General features: G+C 51.4%; 2 protein-coding genes and 5 non-coding genes across 7 annotated transcripts; 1 reads left to right on the top strand and 6 right to left on the bottom strand.

The window, feature by feature from the left end:
• Window positions 1-410: 410 nt before the first annotated feature.
• Window positions 411-4,514, bottom strand: LOC149344087 (uncharacterized). The gene is made up of 2 exons (XM_089547138.1): window positions 3,401-4,514; window positions 411-424 (listed from the first exon to the last, which is right to left on the bottom strand). Exons 1-2 carry the CDS (start codon window positions 4,512-4,514, stop codon window positions 411-413), a joined length of 1,128 nt encoding a protein of 375 aa, XP_089403264.1.
• A 2,689-nt stretch (window positions 4,515-7,203) lies between these two features.
• Window positions 7,204-7,285, bottom strand: TRNAL-AAG (transfer RNA leucine (anticodon AAG)). Its single transcript has one exon. It is a non-coding gene; the product is annotated as a tRNA-Leu (tRNA).
• A 134-nt stretch (window positions 7,286-7,419) lies between these two features.
• TRNAL-AAG (transfer RNA leucine (anticodon AAG)) lies at window positions 7,420-7,501 on the bottom strand. Its single transcript has one exon. It is a non-coding gene; the product is annotated as a tRNA-Leu (tRNA).
• A 134-nt stretch (window positions 7,502-7,635) lies between these two features.
• Window positions 7,636-7,717, bottom strand: TRNAL-AAG (transfer RNA leucine (anticodon AAG)). The gene has a single exon. It is a non-coding gene; the product is annotated as a tRNA-Leu (tRNA).
• Window positions 7,718-7,851: 134 nt separating this feature from the next.
• TRNAL-AAG (transfer RNA leucine (anticodon AAG)) lies at window positions 7,852-7,933 on the bottom strand. Its single transcript has one exon. It is a non-coding gene; the product is annotated as a tRNA-Leu (tRNA).
• Window positions 7,934-9,787: 1,854 nt separating this feature from the next.
• Window positions 9,788-13,362, top strand: LOC149344082 (uncharacterized). Its single transcript, XM_089547137.1, has 3 exons — window positions 9,788-10,328; window positions 10,981-11,597; window positions 13,237-13,362. Exons 1-3 carry the CDS (start codon window positions 9,788-9,790, stop codon window positions 13,360-13,362), a joined length of 1,284 nt encoding a protein of 427 aa, XP_089403263.1.
• A 6,490-nt stretch (window positions 13,363-19,852) lies between these two features.
• TRNAL-AAG (transfer RNA leucine (anticodon AAG)) lies at window positions 19,853-19,934 on the bottom strand. The gene has a single exon. It is a non-coding gene; the product is annotated as a tRNA-Leu (tRNA).
• Window positions 19,935-22,422: the final 2,488 nt, after the last annotated feature.

The following is a 22,422-nucleotide window of genomic DNA, read 5'->3' as shown; positions in this document are numbered from 1 at the left end:
GGTCCCAGCAATCTAGGAATACGTGCTCTATGGTTTCAGGCTTTTTGCATAAAAAGCAGTTTGTTGACCACGGTATGAAGATGCCTTTTTCCTGAAGCCAGGTCTTAACTGGAAGTGTGTTGGTATGTAGCTTAAAGAAAAAGGATTTAACTGAAGGTAATATTGGCATTTTCTTTACTCTTTTGAGTACGTTTTGTCCAGGGCGTCCACGGTGTGGTAAACGGTATAACGGTACAGGTAGCATGGTGTGAACAAGGTCCTTATACAGTTTCTTCCTACTAACAGTGCACAAGTAGTCTTGTGAAAACCGCACGTTTAACAACCTGAACGCGAGCACTACTTCGCGCAGATAACCAGTCACAGCGCCACATGTGTTCTCACATGACGTCACAATGAATCCTGGCAGAAGTCTACGTAGCCTCACCTGCATCACGGTGCGGAGAAAGGGGTCATTTTGATCCCTTAAGAAAAGAAATCGTGACACGACTTGCCGCAAAAACAAGTGAACCAGACCTAGCCCACCGCACTTGACTGAGATAAACAAATTAGTTCGGCTAGATCTCTCCCAGGTCGAGGACCAAATGAAAATAGCGAGGACCCGATGGATTTTTTGTATGCTCGTTCGCGATGCACACAACACGTTCATCACATACCATATTTTTGAAATTAGGAAGACATTGGAGACAGTCGCACGGGAAAACATTGACAGCTGTCTTCCCTGCCATGCATCAGCCTTTTCTTTTGCCTTCGTTGTTTGATCGGTCCAGTATTGTTCAGGATCACGATAACACTCCAGGGGCGCACCGAGGTATGGTTTAGGAACTGTTGACCAATGAAGGCGACAAAATTGCTCCGGCGTGGCGTCCCAGTCTCCATGCCAAAATCCATAACTTTTGTCCCAATTTATCTGGGCTCCGGTGTATTCGCAAAATTGTTCAACAACAGCTGTGGCTTCTTTAATGCTTTCTTTGTTTGCGCATAATACGGCGATATCATCCGCGTAGGCCAAGATTTTTATTTCTGCCTCACGTACTCTATATCCTGTTATGCGTTCATTGTTTGCAATTGCCAAACATAGCGGCTCTAGGTAAGCCGCGAACAGCAAGGGCGAAAGAGGGCATCCCTGCCTCACCGACGAGCGAACGCTCAGGCTGTCTGTCAGTTCGCCGTTTACGATGATTCGCGTTGAGCAGTCAGTGTACGCCATTCTGACGCCTTCAGTGATAACGCAGCCTACGTTAGAATGCTCTAAAATGCAGAGCAGAGCCTCGTGCGAGACACGGTCGAAGGCTTTGGCCAGATCAAGCTGCATCATCGCAACGCGCTCGTCAAAGGCGTCACAACACTCGAGGACCGTTCGCGCGACATGCACGTTTGTTGCAATGCTTCGGCCTTTGATGCCGCAAGTCTGATGCGGCCCTACCAACTTTGTTATAACGCGTTGAAGTCGTGTCGCTAAAACCTTCATAAATATTTTGTAGTCCACATTGACAAGGGTTATCGGGCGATAAGACCCTGGCAAGAGACGTTTTGCTTCATCGTCAGTCTTTGGTATCAGCACGACGTGCGACGTTGTGAATGATAAAGGAACTCGCTTTTTGTCGTATGCCTCAGTGATGACATTGTGCAAAATCTGAGCAACCGAACAGTTGAAGGCTTTATAAAAGGCAGCTCCTAGGCCGTCAGGCCCGGGTGCTTTACCAAGGGACAGGTCATCTATTGCGCGTTCTATTTCACTGACGGTTATCGGTTCTTCCAGTTGCGTCTGTACTTCTTCGTCCAGCTGTGGCATAAAGGAAAGAAATTCTTTCTGGAAGCTGTCTTTCGTATCACGTGGGTGTCCTATCAAGTTCCGAAAATGCTCGGCCATCACTGTCTTGATAACCTTTTGGTCAGTCGTGATCTCGTTTCCGTTGGCAAGCTGCCGGATTTCTTTCCGACATGCGTATCTTTTTTCGTCGGATAGTGCGCGCTTTGTTGGCGTTTCTCCCGCCCACAGCTTCTCGGATCTTGCTCGTACAATTGCCGCTTTGTATCTTTCTGTGTCTATAGTTTCGAGCTGTGTTTTCACCCGCCTTATTTGTTCAGTACATTTACCGGGCTGAATGTTTTCCATGCTTATCAAGAATTCTAGTTCCTGGCGAAGTTTTGTTTCGTTTTGTTTCTGGTTGAACTTAATAATGCTGCTTCTTTCGATGGCTATTATTTTAACTCTCTGTTTAAACTCTTCCCATTCAACTCCGAACTGGTTTGGCTCCAGTGTGAGCAACTTCTCTAATTCTTCCGTTACTGCGCTAACAAATGCATCATCTTCCAAAAGCTTCACGTTAAACTTCCAGAGGTTCCAGTTGAAGCGACTTTTGTTTTGCCTTCTTCCAAACGTTGCAGTTACCAAGCAGTGGTCACTGAACTGGACTGGTTGCACTTCATATGCTGCACATGAAGAAACCAGTTCGGGTGATGCGTATAGTCTGTCTAATCTCGCGTGGCTGTCACGCTGAAAATGGGTATACTGAGGACGTGTACCATTCGTAAATACGCTACCAATGTCCTCTAAATCATAATCATGCACCAGGGCACTTAATACTTCTGCGCTCTTGTCCCGAACTCGTGTGCGTTTAGCGCGATCATCCATTGTACATACGCAATTAAAGTCGCCCAACAATATCAACACTTTGTGACAGTTAAGGTAGGCTTCAACACGTTCAAAGAAAGATCGACGCTCGGTCTCAACGTTGGGTGCATAGACACAAATGACACGGAAAGATAAATCATAAACAGCAAAATCAACAACTAAAAGGCGACCACTTTGGCATGACAACACTGACTGTACACAGATCCCCAAGTTATTACGGATGAAAAGGGCGCAACCACCTGATCCACCATTCGCATGACAAACGCATACATCGAAATGCGTACGGAAATTGGACACCATTCGGTCGGTCAGTTCTTGGCTTTCGATTTTCGTCTCCTGTACGGCAACTAAGTGTAATTCTTTATCAAGAAGAAGGCGGCTTAACTGACACTGTCGCCTTCTTGCACCTAGCCCCCGGACATTTAACGTTGCTACGCGTAGCATTTCCCCGAGATTAAGAGCCATGGTAACACAATGGAATGGTGCCCATCCCCGGAAAGAATTCTCGCTCTCCAGGTCTGTGTGCCCATATACACACCGCAAGTCTGCCAACAAAATATACACTGAGGCATGCAGGAAGAAGCTTGGTGCCAACAGCACCTTGCCTCGACCCGAAAAGAAAACGGCACATCGACACAGCCATAGAGCTTAGAAATCCCCCCGTTCCCATTATGACGAAGGCAACACAAAGCTACGGAGGCGGTTTACCCGCCTGCCGAGAGTCGACCGGAATGTTCGGTCGCGGCTTGAACGACGCCCGCCTACCTGGCGTTTTCTGCGGCGGCTCGTCCCCGCCGCTTTCGTCCCGCTGCTGCAGCATGCTGGTGGTGTCTTCATGCGTCCGCTTCCCGGCTGCGGGACTCGTTGATTCACGGGACGTGTCCGTGTTCTCTGCCGCGGTGTGGTCGTCGCTCACGTGCGGTTCAGGCTGCTTTTTTTCCACGCCTTTCGGCGTAGCCACGACGTCCTGGGCAGGTGGTTGTTGCTGTTCCGCGGCGCTTGCCACAACGACAGGTTTCTGCGTAGTTTGCAGTTGAGCCTGAGTTGCCGTTGGCAAATGCGCTGCTTGTCTGCCTCCCGCCGACGATAACTCCTCGACGTCCGCTTCATCCATTAGCAAGTCGGACGTATCCTCTTTGCTCCCCAGTCCGGTGACGCTGGCATATGTCCGCTCGCACTGGCTGTCTTCGTGTCCGAAGCGCCGGCAGGAACCACACCGTGGGATGCGGCACTCGCGGCGAATATGACCCGTGCCGCGACAGCGAAGGCAGAGCGGAGCCCTGCCTGGCACAACCACGAGGGCCAGCTCACCTGCAACACTTAGCTGATGGGGCACATCGTCAATTTGCACTCCAGCATTCAGCTTCAGTGTCACGAGCCTGGTGGTAGAGCCCTTGTCGGTCACTCCTTGGACCCGCCAACGCTCGCGGGCAACTTCAGTGACTTTGCCGAACGGGGCGAAGGCGAGGCGTACGTCCTCATCCGGTACACTGTGGAGAAGCCAGTGCACCTTCATGCGGACGTCCCTGTTGGCCGGGTCGATGACGAGGCAGCGCTGCTTCTTCACTTGCAATTCACCAATGCTGGCTAGCTTCTTTGCCGTTTCAGCGTCCTTGAACGTGACAGCCCAAACATGGCTCATGCGGTACGCCCCCAAGGCGATAACCTCGGTGAGCACCGACTGTTGAGCGAGGGCGTCACGGAAATCTTCTACCCGGTACGGGCGAGCACTTACGTCCGCGTGCAAAAAAACTGTATTTACAACAAACGGACCTGTAGGCAAACTGGGCAGAACAACCTGGTACTCACTATCAGTTGACATAAACCTGTTTCCGCGGCCAGACATGGCCGCTGTAGCCGCTCCAACGGAGCCCGTCATCACACGTCCGTTCGCTTCGGCGCCCGGAAGTGGAATCCCTCGGCCACGTTACCTTTTTTTTTCTTTATTGCCTGGCTTTGGCTCATGACATTGCACAAAAAAAAATACACATAACGCTATATACATACGACACTGTCGTGGTCAGCCAGCACGAGACTGGCTTCGTCAGAATAAAATTCCCGCAACATACACAACGGCTCTAGTCTTGAGAGCCACTCGGGAGGCTCCGCAGCTGCTTTTTGGATGGCAAGAAACCAGTCCATTCTTTCCCGAAAATAAATTCGGGCTGGTCGTGCGTCTTTGTCACAATGGTAGCCTGCCATTCTGGAGCGCCATATACAGTGGAGGCCCAAGAGCATTATGAGATCAAAAGGTGCCACATCCTCATTATCAGTGCTTAAATAGCGAATTCCGTGCGCGTCAAGTGGTAGCTCTTTCTTTACGGTCCTTTGTAACACGTCCCAAAAATAAACCCCTTCCCAGCAATGCAAAAAAACATGGTCTATTGTTTCAGGCTGTTTACAAATTAAGCAGTTCGATCCCCACGGTAAAAAGAAATCCTTTCCCTCTAGAAACTTTTTAACTGGTAACGTCCCGGTGTGTAACTTAAAAAAGAAAAGTCTTTACTCCTGGTGGCACCTGCATTTTCTTCACCCTTTTTAAAACATCCCCTCCCGGGCCTCCTCTGTACATGGGCTCTGGGAAAACAATATCACAAATATCATTGTACAACTTTTTCCCTTTACTTTTCCACAAATAATCGGTGGAAAAACGTGCCGAAAGAAACCGAACGCTTGCTACAATCTCTTTGTAGTAACGAAAAGTTCCACCAGAGAGCTCTTCTGTGGATACCACAAACTCCGGCAGCAATCGCCGCAGCTTCACTTGGCACACGGTGCGCAAGAACGGGTCTGTGACGTCGCGAAAAAACAAAAAACGGTTCACCAGCTGCCTTAAAAAGAGGTGCCCTAGCCCTAGCCCCCCGTCTTTTACCCGCCGGAACAGGTTCGTTCTGCTACAACGTTCCCATTCGGACGCCCATATGAAAACTGCAAAAATCCTGGGAAGCTTCTGAACGTTCACACGCGAGCAACGCAAAACCTGCATCACATACCAGAGTTTGCTAATAAAAAAAAGATTGCAGACTGTAGCTCTGGCGAAAATTGAAAGGCTGGTGCCTTTCCATTCCCCAGCTCGGTCACGTGCGTCTTTAGTTTGCTCTTTCCAATGCTCCTCGCTATCGCGATAAGCATCGAGCGGAACGCCCAAATACTTGCCCGGGGTCGTCGCCCACGGTACGTTGGCGAAATGGTCCGGGTGGGATGGCCACCATCCATGCCAGAGCCCAAGGCGCTTGGACCAGTTAACCCCGCTTACTGTGACTTCGCTGAACGCGCGTACACACCCGACAGCTTCACTTATGCTCCCCTGATCAACCGTAAATACTGCAACGTCATCTGCATAGGCCAGCAGCTTAACTTCAGCTGCTTGTAACCTAAAGCCATTAATACTATGGTTTTCTAAGATTTTCATGCACAGCGTTTCGATGTAAATACAAAACAAGAGAGGGCTGAGGGGGCAGCCCTGACGCACCGAACGCTGCACGCTAATGGGGGCCCATCCGGATGGGGCCCGCAGACTCTTGTTAACAATCAGTCTCGTCGTGCAGTTTCGATACGCCAGGGCTACACCCTTACGGATAACTGAACCGACGTTCAGATGGTCTAAAACGGTCAACGAAATTTCATGGGAAACACAATCAAATGCCTTTTCGAGATCAATCTGAAGCATCGCTACTCGCCCATTGATGTCGTCACAGCTTTCAAGCACACTGGAAAACAAAACAAAAGACAGAGCTTATGGAGGAACGGCGTTATCGCGGAGCACTAGTGAGGGCAAGGGCGGAAGACACAGCTACTGGCGAAGCGCCATCGAAACGTGCTCTTGGTCTAGAAAAAGCGCGCGCTGAAAGAAATCACATCGATAAAATAGAATGGGGGGGTATCTTATCGGCAGACACTGACCACATCAAAGAAGCCTTTAATGAATACTACCAGAGGCTTTTTTCATCGACTGCTGTAGACGCAGTAGCGTTTACGCATCAGTTTCTTGGTGCAATGCCACGGCTTGACGAAGAAAGCAAAAGGAAAATGGAACTAGCAATAACTCACAGCGAGGTAGAGCACGCGATAGATCACTTAAACCTAGGAAAATCACCAGGACCAGATGGATTCAGTGCGGCATTTTATAAAGAATTTAAGCACGAAATTGCCCCAGTGCTGTGTACAATTTTCAATGAAGCCTATGAAATAAACGTATTGCCTCCGTCTTTTGGGATCTCCCATACAGTGCTCATACCTAAAACGGATGATATAGAGAAATTACAACTGGTTACAGCGTATCGACCCATAGCACTCACTAATGTGGAATACAAAATTTTTATGAAGGTATTGGCGCGTAGACTGCAGACAGTGATATCGGATATTGTTGGACCCCACCAGACATGTGGAATCAAAGGGCGCTCAATTTTTTTCCAACATTCGCTCGGCCACGCTACCGATACTCCGGCTGCTAACTTCTTCTCCACGCAATTGCTCTTCTGCACTCGGATTACAAGAAGGAGGAGGAGGAGGGTGCGCAGCTAGCCACTCAACAGGGCAGGGACACAAAAAGCATAAGGAAAAAATCATGGCAGCGGTGGGATTCGAACCCACGCCCCCGAAGAGACTGGTGCCTTAAACCAGCGCCTTAGACCGCTCGGCCACGCTACCGATACTCCAGCTTCTAACTTCCTCTCCACGCAATTGCTCTTCTGCACTCTGAATACAAGAAGGAGGAGGAGGAGGAGGGTGCGCAGCTGGCCACTCAACAGGGCAGGGACACAAAAAGCATAAGGAAAAAATCATGGCAGCGGTGGGATTCGAACCCACGCCCCCGAAGAGACTGGTGCCTTAAACCAGCGCCTTAGACCGCTCGGCCACGCTACCGATACTCCAGCTTCTAACTTCCTCTCCACGCAATTGCTCTTCTGCACTCTGAATACAAGAAGGAGGAGGAGGAGGAGGGTGTGCAGCTGGCCACTCAACAGGGCAGGGACACAAAAAGCATAAGGAAAAAATCATGGCAGCGGTGGGATTCGAACCCACGCCCCCGAAGAGACTGGTGCCTTAAACCAGCGCCTTAGACCGCTCGGCCACGCTACCGATACTCCAGCTTCTAACTTCCTCTCCACGCAATTGCTCTTCTGCACTCTGAATACAAGAAGGAGGAGGAGGAGGAGGGTGTGCAGCTGGCCACTCAACAGGGCAGGGACACAAAAAGCATAAGGAAAAAATCATGGCAGCGGTGGGATTCGAACCCACGCCCCCGAAGAGACTGGTGCCTTAAACCAGCGCCTTAGACCGCTCGGCCACGCTACCGATACTCCAGCTTCTAACTTCCTCTCCACGCAATTGCTCTTCTGCACTCGGATTACAAGAAGAAGGAGGAGGAGGAGGAGGAGGAGGAGGGTGCGCAGCTGGCCACTCAACAGGGCAGGGACACAAAAAGCACAATGAAAAAATCATGGCAGCGGTGGGATTCGAACCCACGCCCCCGAAGAGACTGGTGCCTTAAACCAGCGCCTTAAGCCCCAACTCCAAGGGCCCTTCCTGGGCGTACGCGCTCAGCGTCGGCGCTCTTGGCGTACGCTAGAACCGGTCTGCGCATGCGCACTGCAGGAAACGCCAGCGAACCTCGGCGAGGCGCCGATATCTGTCACTGCTAGATATCTGCGCCAGCGCTAGCGCGAGCGCCGGAAGCTGCTCACCGTCACGTCTCTCATACACCAATGGAAGGACGCGGTTCTCGGGACATCCGGTGCGGCTTTTCACGCGCTTTTCAATTGCTGTCTACATTTTTGCTTGGTGCCGAGGCTGTTCGCGCCATGTCGCAAAATAAAATAATAAATGAAAGTCTGATCGCCGCAGTAGAAAGGCGGCCGTCGCTCTGGCAGGCGAGCCATAAAAGCCATAAAAATAAGCTAATAAAGGCAGCATTGTGGCTTGAAGTGGCAGCGGAGATTCTGCCAAGCCTGCCAAGCACAGGTAAGCCGATATCTTGCTTGTGACGAGTGCTGATTGAGTGAAATGTGCTCGAAAACGCTTGTGGCAGTCAGACTGTTTTGGCCAGCATCTGCCTGTAAGGTCTGGCAACCACACAGCAGCGTGAGCACAAGCGCGAGCAGCGTGCGGCAGCGCTAGCCAGCGCCTAGTACCATGGAGGTGCGTACTGCTGTCAGCGCCTGTCGTTGCGCGGCGCCAAGAGCGCCGACGCTGAGCGCGTACGCCCAGGAAGTGTCGTTGGAGTTGGGGCTTTAAGCCCCACCTCGATGGACACTTCCCAGGCGTACACGCGAAGCGCCTGCGCGCCCAGCACGCGCCGCGACGGGCGTCGAAAAGTGGCATTCACCTCCATGCTCCTGGTGCTGGCTCACTCCCCCTCCCGAGCCGACTGAAAGAATGTCAAGCCGTGAACAAAACATGGTTGGGGGGGGGGGGGGGCGCTGAAAGGACGAATTAAACCGCGAAGAAAAGTTCGGGGAACACGAAGCTATGAAGAAAAGGGTCCTCGAGAGCCCCGCGGTCCTCCGATTGTTGTCAACCGGACCCCGCTTCCGACGCGCGCGCTAGCGCCCGTGCGCAGGCGCCGATATCTGACATGCACAGATATCTGCGCCCCGCTCGCGCCTGCTGGCGCGTAGCGCCTCGCGCATGCGCAGACAGGCTCCAGCATACGCCCGTGCGCGTAGGCGCTCCGCCCGTACGCCTCGGAAGTGTCCATCGAGGTGGGGCTTTAGACCGCTCGGCCACGCTACCTTTTTTTTTCTTTTGTCGTGTTCGTCGACCTTTGCGACTCAAGGCCGCTGCAGCAGCCCTTGCCTCCTCCGCGCATACCCGCCGCCCGCTTCCAAGAAACAAGCGCGGGCCGGCCATTCCCCACAAAAATAGGCAGGCGTCTGTCTCCCCCGACGACGTCTGATCCCCACGGCCCCGTCGACTGGCGCATTCCCCATTTCCTTGCCATGACCGTCTGCATTCCCACAGCAGCGAAAGTGCATTCTTGTACACTCGCCCTCTCTCTCTCTCTCTAAAAGCAATAAACCCCCAGTCTCCACCCAGCAACTGCCTTGAGAGGTTCCTCGCATGCGGGGCTCCCACGCCCCGAACTAACACGCCATTAACACTGGCGACGAGAAGTAGGATCTAGAACGCACGCAGTTCGAAGTGTCACCGATGGCTACTGGAGGACTACACGGTGGCATCGAGCCTTTTAACGGCAAGGATTGGTCATCATGGATACAGCGCCTCGCCTTCTACTTCGTGGCAAATGACGTATCCAACGAAGCAAAGAAGCGCGCGCTCCTCCTGACGCTATGCGGAGCCTACACCTTCGAGACTTCCTGCGCGCTGGTCGCACCGAAGACTCCTGGAGAAGTCAGCTATGAAGATCTGGTCACACTTCTCCAGAAGCACTTCGATCCCAGACCATCTGAGCTGTACAGCCGGTACGTTTTTCAGCGACGTGACCAGCTGCCGGAGGAATCGATCAGCAGCTACGTCGCAGCCCTCAGAGGTTTGACAGCCGATTGCAACTTTGGGGTGCTAACGACAACGTCTGCAACATCGACGCCTCCGACAGAGAGCGATACAGCCGTCGTAACGAACCCCACCATGCTGCCCCAGGACGTCATGCTTCGCGACAGGTTCGTGTGCGGGATCCGCGACGAGCACCTGCAACAGAGACTGTTCGCGGAGAAAGATTTGACGTTCCAACGTGCTTTTGGACCTAGCTCTGTCATCAGAAAGTGCATCAAGGCAGCAGCGAGGACTCAAGGGAGCGACGAGCTCCGCAGAAGTGCACAAGACTTCTCAACCCACAAAGGAATGCAAGAACGCACCGCAGCAACGGCGTTGCTACCGATCTGACGGCTTGCACGACGCTGCTACCTGCAAGTTCAGGACAGCTCAATGCCGCTTTTGTTCCAAGAAGGGTCACATCGAGAACGCTTGCATCACTCGGAAGAAGAAAAGCAAGGGAGACAAGTCTAACACCAGGCAAGGAACGCACAGTGTGAGCGCTCAGTCCGCGAGCAACGACACTACGCACAGCGATCCATGCTACGAGCTTCACGCAGTAAGTGGGCGAAAACCCTGCCCCAAATACCTTGTTGTCGTTGAAGTCGAGGGAAGGCACCTAACGTTCGAAGTCGACACGGGTGCATCATGTTCTCTGATCAGCGAGGCTGTTTACCACCAAACATGGCCAACGAACGCCCCGAAGCTTTCGAGAGAACCCCTTGACCTACGCACTTGGTCGGGAGAGGAACTTCGCACCCTCGGATCAGCACAAGTTCGTGTGCGATTTAAATCAAAGGAATGTGTGCTACCCCTGCTGGTGATGAAAGGAACTGGCTGCAACTTGCTAGGACGTGACTGGTTTTCGGCGCTGCACATCTGCGTGCAGGGAATTAACCAGGTAGCTGAGCCAAGTGAAAAACTCCGGGAGGTTTTCGCATGCCATCCCGATGTATTCAAGCAAGACATCGACGGCTACGTGGGACCTTTGGTTCATTTGGACTTGGAAGAAGGTGCAAAGCCAAAGTTCTGTAAGGCACGTCCAGTACCTCTAGCCTACCAAGAGCCAATGGAGGAAGAGCTCGACCGTCTGCAAAAGCAAGGCATCCTGGAGCCGACGCAACATGCCGTGATGGCCACACCTTTAGTGTGGGTGCGCAAAGGGGACGGCACATTTCGCGTTTGCGGCGACTACAGGAGCACGGTAAACGCACTGGTCAAGAAGACGGCATACCCGCTACCGACAACCGCAGAGGTATTCGCAAAGTTGCGTGGCGGCACCATCTTCTCAACGCTTGACCTCTACCAGGCCTATCAGCAGCTAAAGGTTGACGACGAGACAGCCGCATTGCTCACCGTCAACACCACCAAGGGATTGTTCAGGGTGAACCGGCTGCCTTTCGGAATATCAGCTGCTCCTGCCATCTTCCAGCGTATGATGGATACAACACTAGCAGGAATTCCAGGGGTGAGTGTTTACCTTGACGACATTATTGTCAGTGGGAAAGACACTACGGAGCATGCGCAACGTCTGGACCAAGTCCTGTCGAGGCTAAGCGAGAAAGGGTTGCGCCTCAAGCAAGAGAAATGCCGCACCGGCATAAGCTCAGTCGAGTTTCTGGGACACAAGATTGACGCTAAGGGTGTCCACACAACCGAGGAAAAGGTTCAGGCAATCCTTCACGCGCCGAAACCGACTGACAAGACCTCTCTGCAGGCCTTCCTAGGGCTCCTAGCATTCTATGATCGGTTTTTGAAGAACAGAGCTACGGTTGCCGCAGATCTATACAAGCTCCTTGAGAAGAACAGGCCCTGGGCGTGGGAGAAAAAGCACCAGACTGCGTTCGATGCGCTTAAGAGGTTGATACGATCTTCAACAGTGCTTGCGCATTATGACGAGACAAAGCCTCTCCTTCTGTCCGTGGATGCGTCACCATATGGCGTCGGCGCAATTCTCGCTCAGAAAGATGCGTCCGGCAGAGAGGCTCCCATTGCTTTCGCGTCGCGCACTTTGGGAAGCGCGGAGAAAAACTACTCCCAGCTGGACAAGGAGGGTCTCGCGGTGGTTTATGGCGTGAGCCACTTTCACCAGTATATCGCTGGCCGGCACGTGACCGTATTAACGGATCACCAACCGCTCCTGGGCATCATGGGAGAAAAGAAGCAGCTACCTCAGGTGCTCTCCCCTAGGATGACCCGATGGTGCTTAAAGCTAGCCACGTACGACTACGATTTGGTGTACAGGCCTGGACGCCTGTACCAAAATGCTGACGCACTCAGCAGGCTGCCACTGCCCGCCCAGGTAGATGAACCATGCCCACCTGGAGATGTGCTCATGCCGGCTTCCACGCCAAGTTTCGAATTGTCCCCACGTCAACTCGCGGAAATGACCCAGGAAGACTCGTTACTATCCCGCGTAGTGAGAGCTGTCGCTATTGGAGAGCTGCACAGGTTGCCAAAACAGGAATTTTCGGTGTTCACTAAGCTTGGACCTGAGCTTTCGCTACAAGAAGGTTGCCTTCTTAGAGGTATCAGACTGGTCGTTCCGGCGAAAGCGAGGAAAGACGTGCTCGGCGCGGCACACTCTGGTCACAGGGCATAGTTGCTATGAAGGCATGCGCTCGAAGCTATTTCTGGTGGCCCGGTGTCGACACAGACATCGAGAACCTGGTCAAAAGGTGTTCGGCTTGCTGCCAGCATCAAAGAGCGCCACCCAAGGCACCACCTCCCGATTGGAAGCGCGCGACAGCACCATGGTACACAATCCACGCTGACTTCGCGGGCCCCGTGGAAGGAAGGATGCTGCTAATTGTTGTCGACGCGTACAGCAAATGGCTCGAAGTGCGCTGCATGCGAAACATACAGTCATCGACTTTGATCGAGGAAGAACGAAACCTGTTCGCGACGTTCGGCCTTCCCGAAAGGCTGGTAACAGACAACGGCCCGTCCTTTGTTTCTACGGAAATGGAAAGTTTCCTAAAGAAGAACGGGGTGACGCACATTACGAGTGCGCCCTATCATCCAGCCACTAATGGGCAAGCCGAAAGAATGGTTTTCGAGACGAAGCAGGCTTTGGCCAAGGACCAGTCTGGAACATTCGCGTGCAGACTGGCTCGATTTCTGCTCAAGCAGCACACGACGATTTCAGCCACGACGGGCAGAACGCCAGCCGCACTCATGTTCGGTCGCGAGCTCACAACCGCACTCACACGCATTCAGCCACGACCTGCTGAGAAAGCGACCTCTGACCACAGCGTGACTAATTCGTCGAGAAGAGTGCACGTAGGACAACCAGTCTTTATCCGCAACTTCTCAGGAAGCCCTGCTTGGATTGAAGGAACCGTATTGAAGAGGCTCGGACATCGATCTTGGCTAATCAAGTCTAAAAATGGAACGGTTCGTCGGCACCTGGATCACATTAAGCCAGGTGCAGCAGCCTACCCGACGGATGATCCGCCGCCAGACCATCGGACGAACGGACCAGCAGCAAGCGAACAATACACTGTGCCGGCTCCGTACGTGATCACACTGCCAGCGGAGACTTCGCCTGTCAGAGATCTGTCTACAGCGCCCCCCTCCGAACATGGAGAACCGGCGACCAGTCTGGACGACAGTGCAACAGAACCTGGCAGAGACCAACCCAACGGGTCCACGCAACAGCAAGCGCTACGCCCCCAGCGTGAACGGCGCCCGCCCGACCGATACGGTGACCCCAACTAAGGAGGAAGGGATGTCGTGTTCGAAGACCTTTGCGACTCAAGGCCGCTCCAGCAGCCCTAGCCTCCTCCGCGCATACCCGCCGCCCGCTTCCAAGAAACAAGCGCGGGCCGGCCATTCCCCACAAAAGCAGGCAGCCGTCTGTCTCCCCCGACGACGTCTGATCCCCACGGACCCGTCGACTGGCGCATTCCCCATTTCCTTGCCGTGACCGTCTGCATTCCCACAGCAGCGAAAGTGCATTCTTGTACACTCGCCCTCTCTCTCTCTCTCTCTCTCTCTCTCCCTCTAAAAGCAATAAACCCCCAGTCTCCACCCAGCAACTGCCTTGAGAGGTTCCTCGCATGCGGGGCTCCCACGCCCCGAACTAACACGCCATTAACATCTTTATTACCGACTTCGCCGGAAAAACGAAACAAAAATACAATGACATGACAATAAAAGCACTGGTCAGTTTCTAGCTAGTGCACGATGATAAAATGGGTTAAATGATTTTAGTTGGTCGAGGACAGGCAACCACTCAGGTTGTGGAGCTCGCTGTCCGAAAACTTCCTGTGTGTACATGATGCTTTCAATGAAATACAGTGTGCAGGATGCACAACACCATGTTCATGCCTGACATCCATTCGCGTGCGCCATAGGCTATGCATGCAGAGCAACATTAGCAGGTCATAAGGCACTTCACCTGTTTCTGCACATGGTAGGAAGCGTATTCCATAAGGCGTCAAAGGTAACTCTTTTTCCAGGGTGCGTTTCAAGACATCCCAAAGAAAGACAGCGTCATGACAATCGAGAAGGATATGCTCTATAGTTCCCACGTTTTTGGAAATTAGACATTCCACTGACCAAGGTACAAAAAGGCCTTTGCTCTGCAACCATGGCTTCACTGGGAGGGTTCCAGTATGCAAATTGAAAAAAGAAAGAACGCACTGAAGGCTTCACCGGCATTCTTTTGACCCTTTTTAGCACATCGCGTTCGCGACCCAAAAGATATGCACTGCGATAAACAGGCACTGGCAGAAACACATCGAGCAGGTCCTTGTACATCTTTTTCCTTGTTACAATGGCTAGATACTCATCGGAAAATTTTGACCGAAGAATACGCACTGCTGCAACAACTTCTTGCAAGAAAGCACTTAACCCACTCCGACTTGCAGACACGGATGACACAACATAATCAGGCAGTGATTCTGACAATCGCACTTGTATAATAGTTCGCAGAAAATCATTATCTTGACGCAAGAAAAAGAATTTAGTCACTATCTGCCTCAGAAATAAATTTGATAATCCTAGCCCCCCGTTCCGCACCTTATGGAACAGATTGCATCGGCTGGTACGTTCCCATGTTGACGACCAAATAAACGTTGCTAAATCTGTGCAACCTTTGCACTGAAGTCCTTGGCAAAGTTAACGCTTGCAGAACATAGAAAATCCTCGCTATTAAAAACATGTTGCACACCGTAGCTCTTGCAAACATGGAAAAGTTGTGACCGCCCCATTTGCCTGTCTGAGCTTTGACTCGTTCGGTTACATGGGCCCAATATTCTTTGCTTTCTGTGTAGTTGGTTAGCGGCACGCCTAGGTACTTTCCTGGCGTGTCTACCCACTTCATTCGACAGAATACTTCTGGCGTGGCCTGCCACTTTCCATGCCAAAAACCAAAACATTTCTGCCAGCTTATCGCAGAGCCACTTGCATCACAAAAATTTACGGCTTCTCTCACCACTTCTTGCACGCTTTCCTGGTCTCTGCAGAACACTGCTATATCATCTGCATATGCCAATACCTTCACTTCATTATGACGAAAGGCGTAACCTCGAATGTTTTGCGTAGTTAACAGCTTTAAACAAAAGGGCTCCAGGTAAAGTGCAAAAAGCAGTGGAGAAAGAGGGCAACCCTGCCTCACTGACGACAAGACAGGAATACTATTACTCAGGCGCTTATTAATTATGAACCTTGATGTACAGCCATTGTAAACCATTCTCACGCCATCAGTGATGATATACCCTACATTCACATGTTCCAACAGCGCGAACAAAATTTCATGTACAACTTTATCAAACGCCTTATGCAGGTCTAGTTGGATCATGGCGACACGACCCTCCGTTGCATCACAGCATTCAAGGACACTCCTAGCTACGTGTATGTTAGTAAAAATGGTTCTGTCTTTTATGCCACAGGTCTGGTGTGGGCCAACAAGGGTTTTAATTACTGTTTGGAGTCGTCCGGCTAGCACTTTCATATAAATTTTGTAGTCTACGTTAGTTAAGCTTATTGGGCGGTAACGCTCAACTGACTGCAACCTACTCATAGAGTAACATAAAAGTAAAGAGCGGACACTCGGGCCCTTTCGCGGCCGAGTTCGGCGCTTCCCCGTTTCCGCCAGATGGCACTGAACGTGCAAATAAAAAAAGGAAAAAGAGTATGGTCTTGGCATATCTTGGCTTGCAGTGACGTGCGCTGCGCGCCTACGGCCGCAGTTACGTCAGCAACAGCGGCGTCTTTTAAGTGCGTCAAGCCAACGGGCAAGCACGCCCAGGCGGCAGTGTGCGACGGACCGACGGTGTGAGCGGCTGTATTTTTTTGCGGCGTCTGCAAGCTTCGTGGGCACGTCCGTTTTGTGTACTGCTGTGGTGCTGCGACGGTTGTTTCTTCCACCCCGTGAACTGTCCAACAAGAAGCTGCAGCTGTCGGCCTTAAAGGCGGCGGCGGCGGCTCTTCCTAAGCACTTCCAAAGAGGCAACAAAGCTGCGTCAAGGGCAGATGCCCACCACCAGGTTTTGACAGTAGAGCCTCCAAGATTCCTGCTTAGGCCTATCATCTCTGAGGCCAGTGCGTTTCCCCGGGTCCGCTAGGTGCGCTGTGCACAAAAGTCGGCCGCTGGGGCCTACGGGAGTGTCCGCTCTTTACTTCTATATTACTCTATGACCTACTCGGGTCGTCCGATTTTGGGATCAACACCACGTGGGAGGTTCGGAAAGACGGCGGAGTTAACTTTCTTTCATAACACTCGCTTATTACGCGTTGTAATGCTATTGCCATTTCTGTTTTCATAGCCTTGTAAAGTGCGGCACCGAGGCCGTCCGGCCCAGGCGACTTGTTTAAGCTGAGCTGCTGTATTCCAGCTTCGATTTCTGCTGCCGTTATGGGCTCCTCAAGTACCTGCGCCAGGTCATCCTCGACTCTTGGCATTAGCGACAGGAATGCAGTTTTATAGTGTTCAACATCGGGCGTTTTAAGGCTGAACAAGTCTTGGTAATATTCCAGAAACGCCCTTTCAATCATCTGAGATTCGGAAGTTACGTCATTGCGATAACAAATTTCCTTTATCTCTTTCGAAACTGCATACTGTTTTTCGTCGCTGAGCGCCCTTTTTGTGGGCGTCTCCCCAAGCCAAAATCTTTCGCTGCGCGCCCTTATCACTGCACCTCGATATTTCGTTTCATCTATTAGTTCAAGCTTAGTTTTGGTCGCTTTTATTGCTTGTCTGTACAATCCCGGCTTGACGCCTTCCATGCTGAGCATGAAATCAAGCTCGGTACGAAGTTCCTTTTCTTGCTGTTTTTCCTTACGCTTTAAAACACATGCTCTTTCTATAGCGGCCACTTTCACGTCGCATTTAAATTGTTCCCATGTTAGTATAAAGTCTGACTCTTTTTCTAACAAGCTTTTGACTGAGTCTTTTAGTTTCTTGCTAAACTCCTCATCCTCCAACAATGTGTCATTAAATTTCCATAATTCCCAACTAAACTTGACAGTCCTTTTCCTCTCCCCAAGTGTGACCACGACTAAAGAATGATCACTGAAGTTGACGTGCACAGTCTGGTACTGGGAACACAAGGGCACAACCTCAGAAGAAACAAATTCTGTCCAGCCTTGCGTGACTAACGCCTTGGAAATGCGTGTACTGCGCTTGTTCTGAACCTTGCATTATAATGCCAATGTCTTCCAATTCTGCTGCATTAATCATCTCAAACAGCAGCTCGGCACTCGTGTCCTGCAGGGTTTTGTTCGTTGTTCTATCTTCAGGTCTACACACACAGTTAAAATCTCCAAGCAATAGTACATGCTTTTCTGTCAGCAGGAAAGGTTGAACACGGCGAAAAAAGGCATCTCGTTCGGGAATTCTATTAGGTGCATATACACACACAGCTCTCCACTCTACACCAGAAAAGTAAAAATCGCATGCTACAATCCGGCCACTTTCACATGAAAATACAGTTTCCACAGCCACTTTCCAGTTTCTAGTTAAAATCAGACAACCTCCCGACTTTCCTTTTGCATGGCACACGCAAACACTGAACTGTGCACGGTAAATTTCAGCCATCGCATCTGTCAACTCTTCGCTTTCAATTTTTGTCTCTTCAATAGCCAACAGATCGATTTCGTTTTGGAACAAGAGACGCTTAAGCTGATTTTGCCTCCTTCGCGCAGAAAGACCTCTCACGTTCAGTGTGGCAATACGCAAGCAAGATGTTATTTGAGACGCCATCTAAATGGTTGGGATTCGCCGCTCTCGAAGTGACATCGGTTTGCAGCTCACCTCATCAAAAATCCTTCCAGTTAGCAAAGTACGGCGGTGTCAGCACTGAACCCGATCGAAGACCGGGTTACCAACACGAAGACCCTGCAAGGCACCTCCGCTAAGGCGGAGGGACACCCGACGAAGTCCCACGATCAGAAGGGATGTTCGGCTTGGGCTTGTAGGCCGCACGTCGAACAGGAGGCGCTTTGGGAAGAGGTTCCTCATGGTCCGTCCCGTCGTAGCTCGTCGCCTTGTCATCAGCTTCGTCGTGCGTCCTCTTCGCTGGCAAAGTTGACGCCGCGGGCATCTCCGTGTCAACGTCCTTCTTGTCGGTCGATTCCAAAACCGTCTCTGCTGCACCTACCGCAGCATCATCTGCTTTTCCCGCGTCCGCCTCAGTTCTGGTGTCAGGCACAGGTGGTTCTTCTGAGTTGGCAGCCTCATGTTTCGTGGGAAGCGTTGCTTTTTCTGAGGCTATGCTTTTCGGTACTGCGTCTTCCCGACTCTCACGGGTCGCCTCTACCGCGTCGACTTCGTCCATGATATGCTCCTCAGTAGTATCCCTACGACCAGGACCAGCTACGGTAGCATATGTTCGCACGCACTGGGCGTCGTCGTGGCCGAAGCGACGACAGAGCCCGCAACGTGGTACACGGCACTCCCGACGTATGTGTCCGCGGCACCGGAGGCAGAGCGGAGCTCTGCCAGGAACGTGGACGAGTGCGACGTCCTCTCCAACACGCAGCTGGTGCGGTAAGTCCTCGTTGTAAACGCCCACCTTCAGCTTCAATGTCACTGAGCGCGTAGTAGACGACTTGTCGACGCAGCCTTTGACTCTCCACTTGTCCCGAGTTATGTCGGTCACTTTTCCAAAAGCCGCCAGAGCTGCCTTCACGTCGTCATCTTTCACGCCGTGTAGCAACCAGAACAGCTTCAGCCTGACGCCCTGGTTGCATGGGTCAATGACCACACAGCGGTGGTCCTTGACGTTGAACGCCTCCGCCTGTAGCATTTTGTTTTTTTCCTTCTTCATTGCAGAATGTCACGGCCCAAACATGATTCATCTGATATGCCCCGAGGGCAACCACTTCCGGCAGCAATGACAGACGCTCAAGAGCGTCACGAAAGTTTTCAACACGGTATGGCCTGGCTTGGACGTCGCCATGCAAAAAAACAGTATGCAAAACACTCGAACCTGTTGGCAAATGCGGCAAAATCAGCTGGTAGTCCTCGTTCGCTTTGATCGTACTCCTGATACCGCGGCCCGGCTGGGCCGCTGAATCCGCTCCTTGGGAGCCCATGATGCACACGTCCGTCACGCTCGGTGGCCGGAAGTCGAATCCCGGCCACGCTACCGATACTCCGGCTGCTAACTTCCTCTCCACGTAATTGCTCTTCTGCACTCGGATTACAAGAAGGAGGAGGGTGCGCAGCTGGCCACTCAACAGGGCAGGGACACAAAAAGCTTAAGGAAAAAATCATGGCAGCGGTGGGATTCGAACCCACGCCCCCGAAGAGACTGGTGCCTTAAACCAGCGCCTTAGACCGCTCGGCCACGCTATTTTTTTGTTTCTTTATTGCCTGGCTTTTGCACAGAAAATTAAACAATACAAACAATCAACAAAACACAACAAACGCTATATACATACGACTCGTGGTAAGCCAGTATGAACCTGGCTTCGTCAACTTAAAATTCAGGCAGAGTACAGAGCGGCTCTAGTCTTGAGAGCCACTCCGGAGGCTCCGCAGCGGCTTTCTGAATGGCCAGAAACATGTGCATGCTTTCGCGGAAGTAGATTCTGGCAGGTCTTGCGTCTCTGTCGCAATGACAGCCTGCCATTCGAGAGCGCCATATTCGAGAGCGCCATATTCGAGCGCCATTCGAGAGCGCCAGTGGAGGCCTGTAAGCATTATTAAGTCAAAAGGCACCCCATCCTCATTTTCAACACATAAGTACCGGATGCCGTACGGGTCAAGTGGAAATTCTTTCTTTAGCGTTCGCTGCAATACATCCCAGAAATAAACCCCTTCCCAACAGTGTAAAAATACATGGTCTATTGTTTCAGGCTGCCTGCAAATCAAACAATGGGATCCCCAGGGTAAAAATAATTCCTTTCCCTCTAAAATTTTTTTAACCGGTAAGGTTCCGGTGTGCAGCTTAAAAAAAGAAGGTTTTTGTGCCCGGGGGCACCTGCATTTTTTGAACTCTCTTTAAGACATCTCTGCCTGGGCCTCCACTGTACAAGGCCCTGTACAAGGGCACTGGGAAAACTACATCACACAAAGCACGGTACAGTTTCTTTCGTTTCACAGTGGACAGAAAGTCATTTGAAAACCGCGCGGAAAGAAACCTTACACTGGCAACAATTTCCCAGTAAAAACCGGTGACCCTACTATACACCTCAGCAGTTCCGACTATGTACTCTGGAAGTAGACGCCGCAGCCTAACTTGGCATACGGTACGCAAAAACGGGTCTCTTATGTCCCGTAAAAACAAAAAACGATTGACCAGCTGTCTCAAAAACAAATGGCCCAGTCCCAGCCCGCCGTCTTGTACCCGTCGGAACAGGTTGGTCCGGCTGCAGCGCTCCCATTCAGACGACCAGATGAAGACGGCGAAAATTCTGTGTAGCTTTTGAATGCTTAGCCGTGAACAGTGCAACACCTGCATTACGTACCAGAGCCTGCTGATAAAGAACAAGTTGCAAACAGTGGCTCTGGCGAAAATCGACAAGGTCATTCCTTTCCACTTATCCGCTCTCTCCCGTATCTCCTTGACCTGTCTTGTCCAATACTTTGCACTGTCACGGTAGGCATCCAGCGGAACGCCCAAGTATTTAACTGGTGTCGTCGTCCAAGGCACGCTGGCAAACCGTTCAGGCGTAGATGCCCACCGACCATGCCAAAGCCCGAGGCACTTCGACCAGTTAACCCCGCTGCCTGTAGGTTGGCTGAAATCGCGTACACATTGAACAGCCTCGCTTATACCTCTCTTATCAACAGCAAACACAGCAATGTCATCAGCGTACGCCAAGAGCTTTACTTCGGCTGCTTGTAATCTGAATCCGGTAATACTCATGTTTTTCAGTATCTTTAAACAAAGGGTCTCCACATAAATACAAAATAAAAGGGGGCTGAGGGGGCAGCCCTGGCGCACCGAACGCTGCACGCTAATGGGGGCCCCCAGACTCTTGTTAACGATCAATCGCGTCGTGCAGTTCCGGTATGCCAGGGCCACACCCTCGCGGATAACAGAACCAACATTAACATGGTCTAATACTGAAAACAAAAGTTCATGGGCAACGCAGTCAAAAGCCTTTTCCAAATCGATCTGTAGAATCGCCACCTGACCATTAGTGTCATCACATGTTTCTAAGACACTGCGCGCAACGTGAATATTTGTGAAAATAGACCGCCCTTTAATGCCGCAGGTTTGATGCGGACCAACTAATAAATGAATCACGGTCTGCAGCCTTCGTGCCAAAACCTTCATGTAAATTTTGTACTCGACATTAGTGAGTGCTGTGGGTCGGTATGCTGTTACCATTCGTAATCTGTCTATGTCATCCGTTTTCGGAATCAGCACAGTATGGGACGAGCCATAGGACGGAGGCAGTGATTTTAGTTTAAAGGCTTCATTAAAGATGACCGTCAAGACCGGGGAAATAACATGTTTAAATTCTTTGTAGAATGCCGCGCTGAACCCGTCCGGTCCAGGCGACTTACCTGGGTTTAAACTGTCTATTGCTTGCTCGACTTCCAATTGAGTTATCTCCTGCTCTAATCTGTCTTTACTTTCGTCGTCCAGACGCGGCATCTCGGCTAGAAACGCCTCCTTAAATGTGATAACATCTACCGGATGCAATGCGAAGAGCGCCTGGTAATGCTCGAAAAAGCTGCTTTGATGTGATCGATGTCCGTTTTTGAAACACCTCTCCATTCTATTTCGTTTATGTGGTTTCTTTTGGCACGGGCCTTTTCTAAACCAAGCGCTCGTTTCGTTGGCGCTTCCCCTGCTGCCATGTCTTCTGCCCTTGCCCTCACCAGCGCT

This window comes from Amblyomma mixtum, chromosome 5 (genome assembly GCF_055824585.1).
Source record: "Amblyomma mixtum isolate Tamu chromosome 5, ASM5582458v1, whole genome shotgun sequence".
Classification (NCBI taxonomy): domain Eukaryota; kingdom Metazoa; phylum Arthropoda; class Arachnida; order Ixodida; family Ixodidae; genus Amblyomma; species Amblyomma mixtum.
This window is presented reverse-complemented; position numbering and strand designations above follow the sequence as displayed.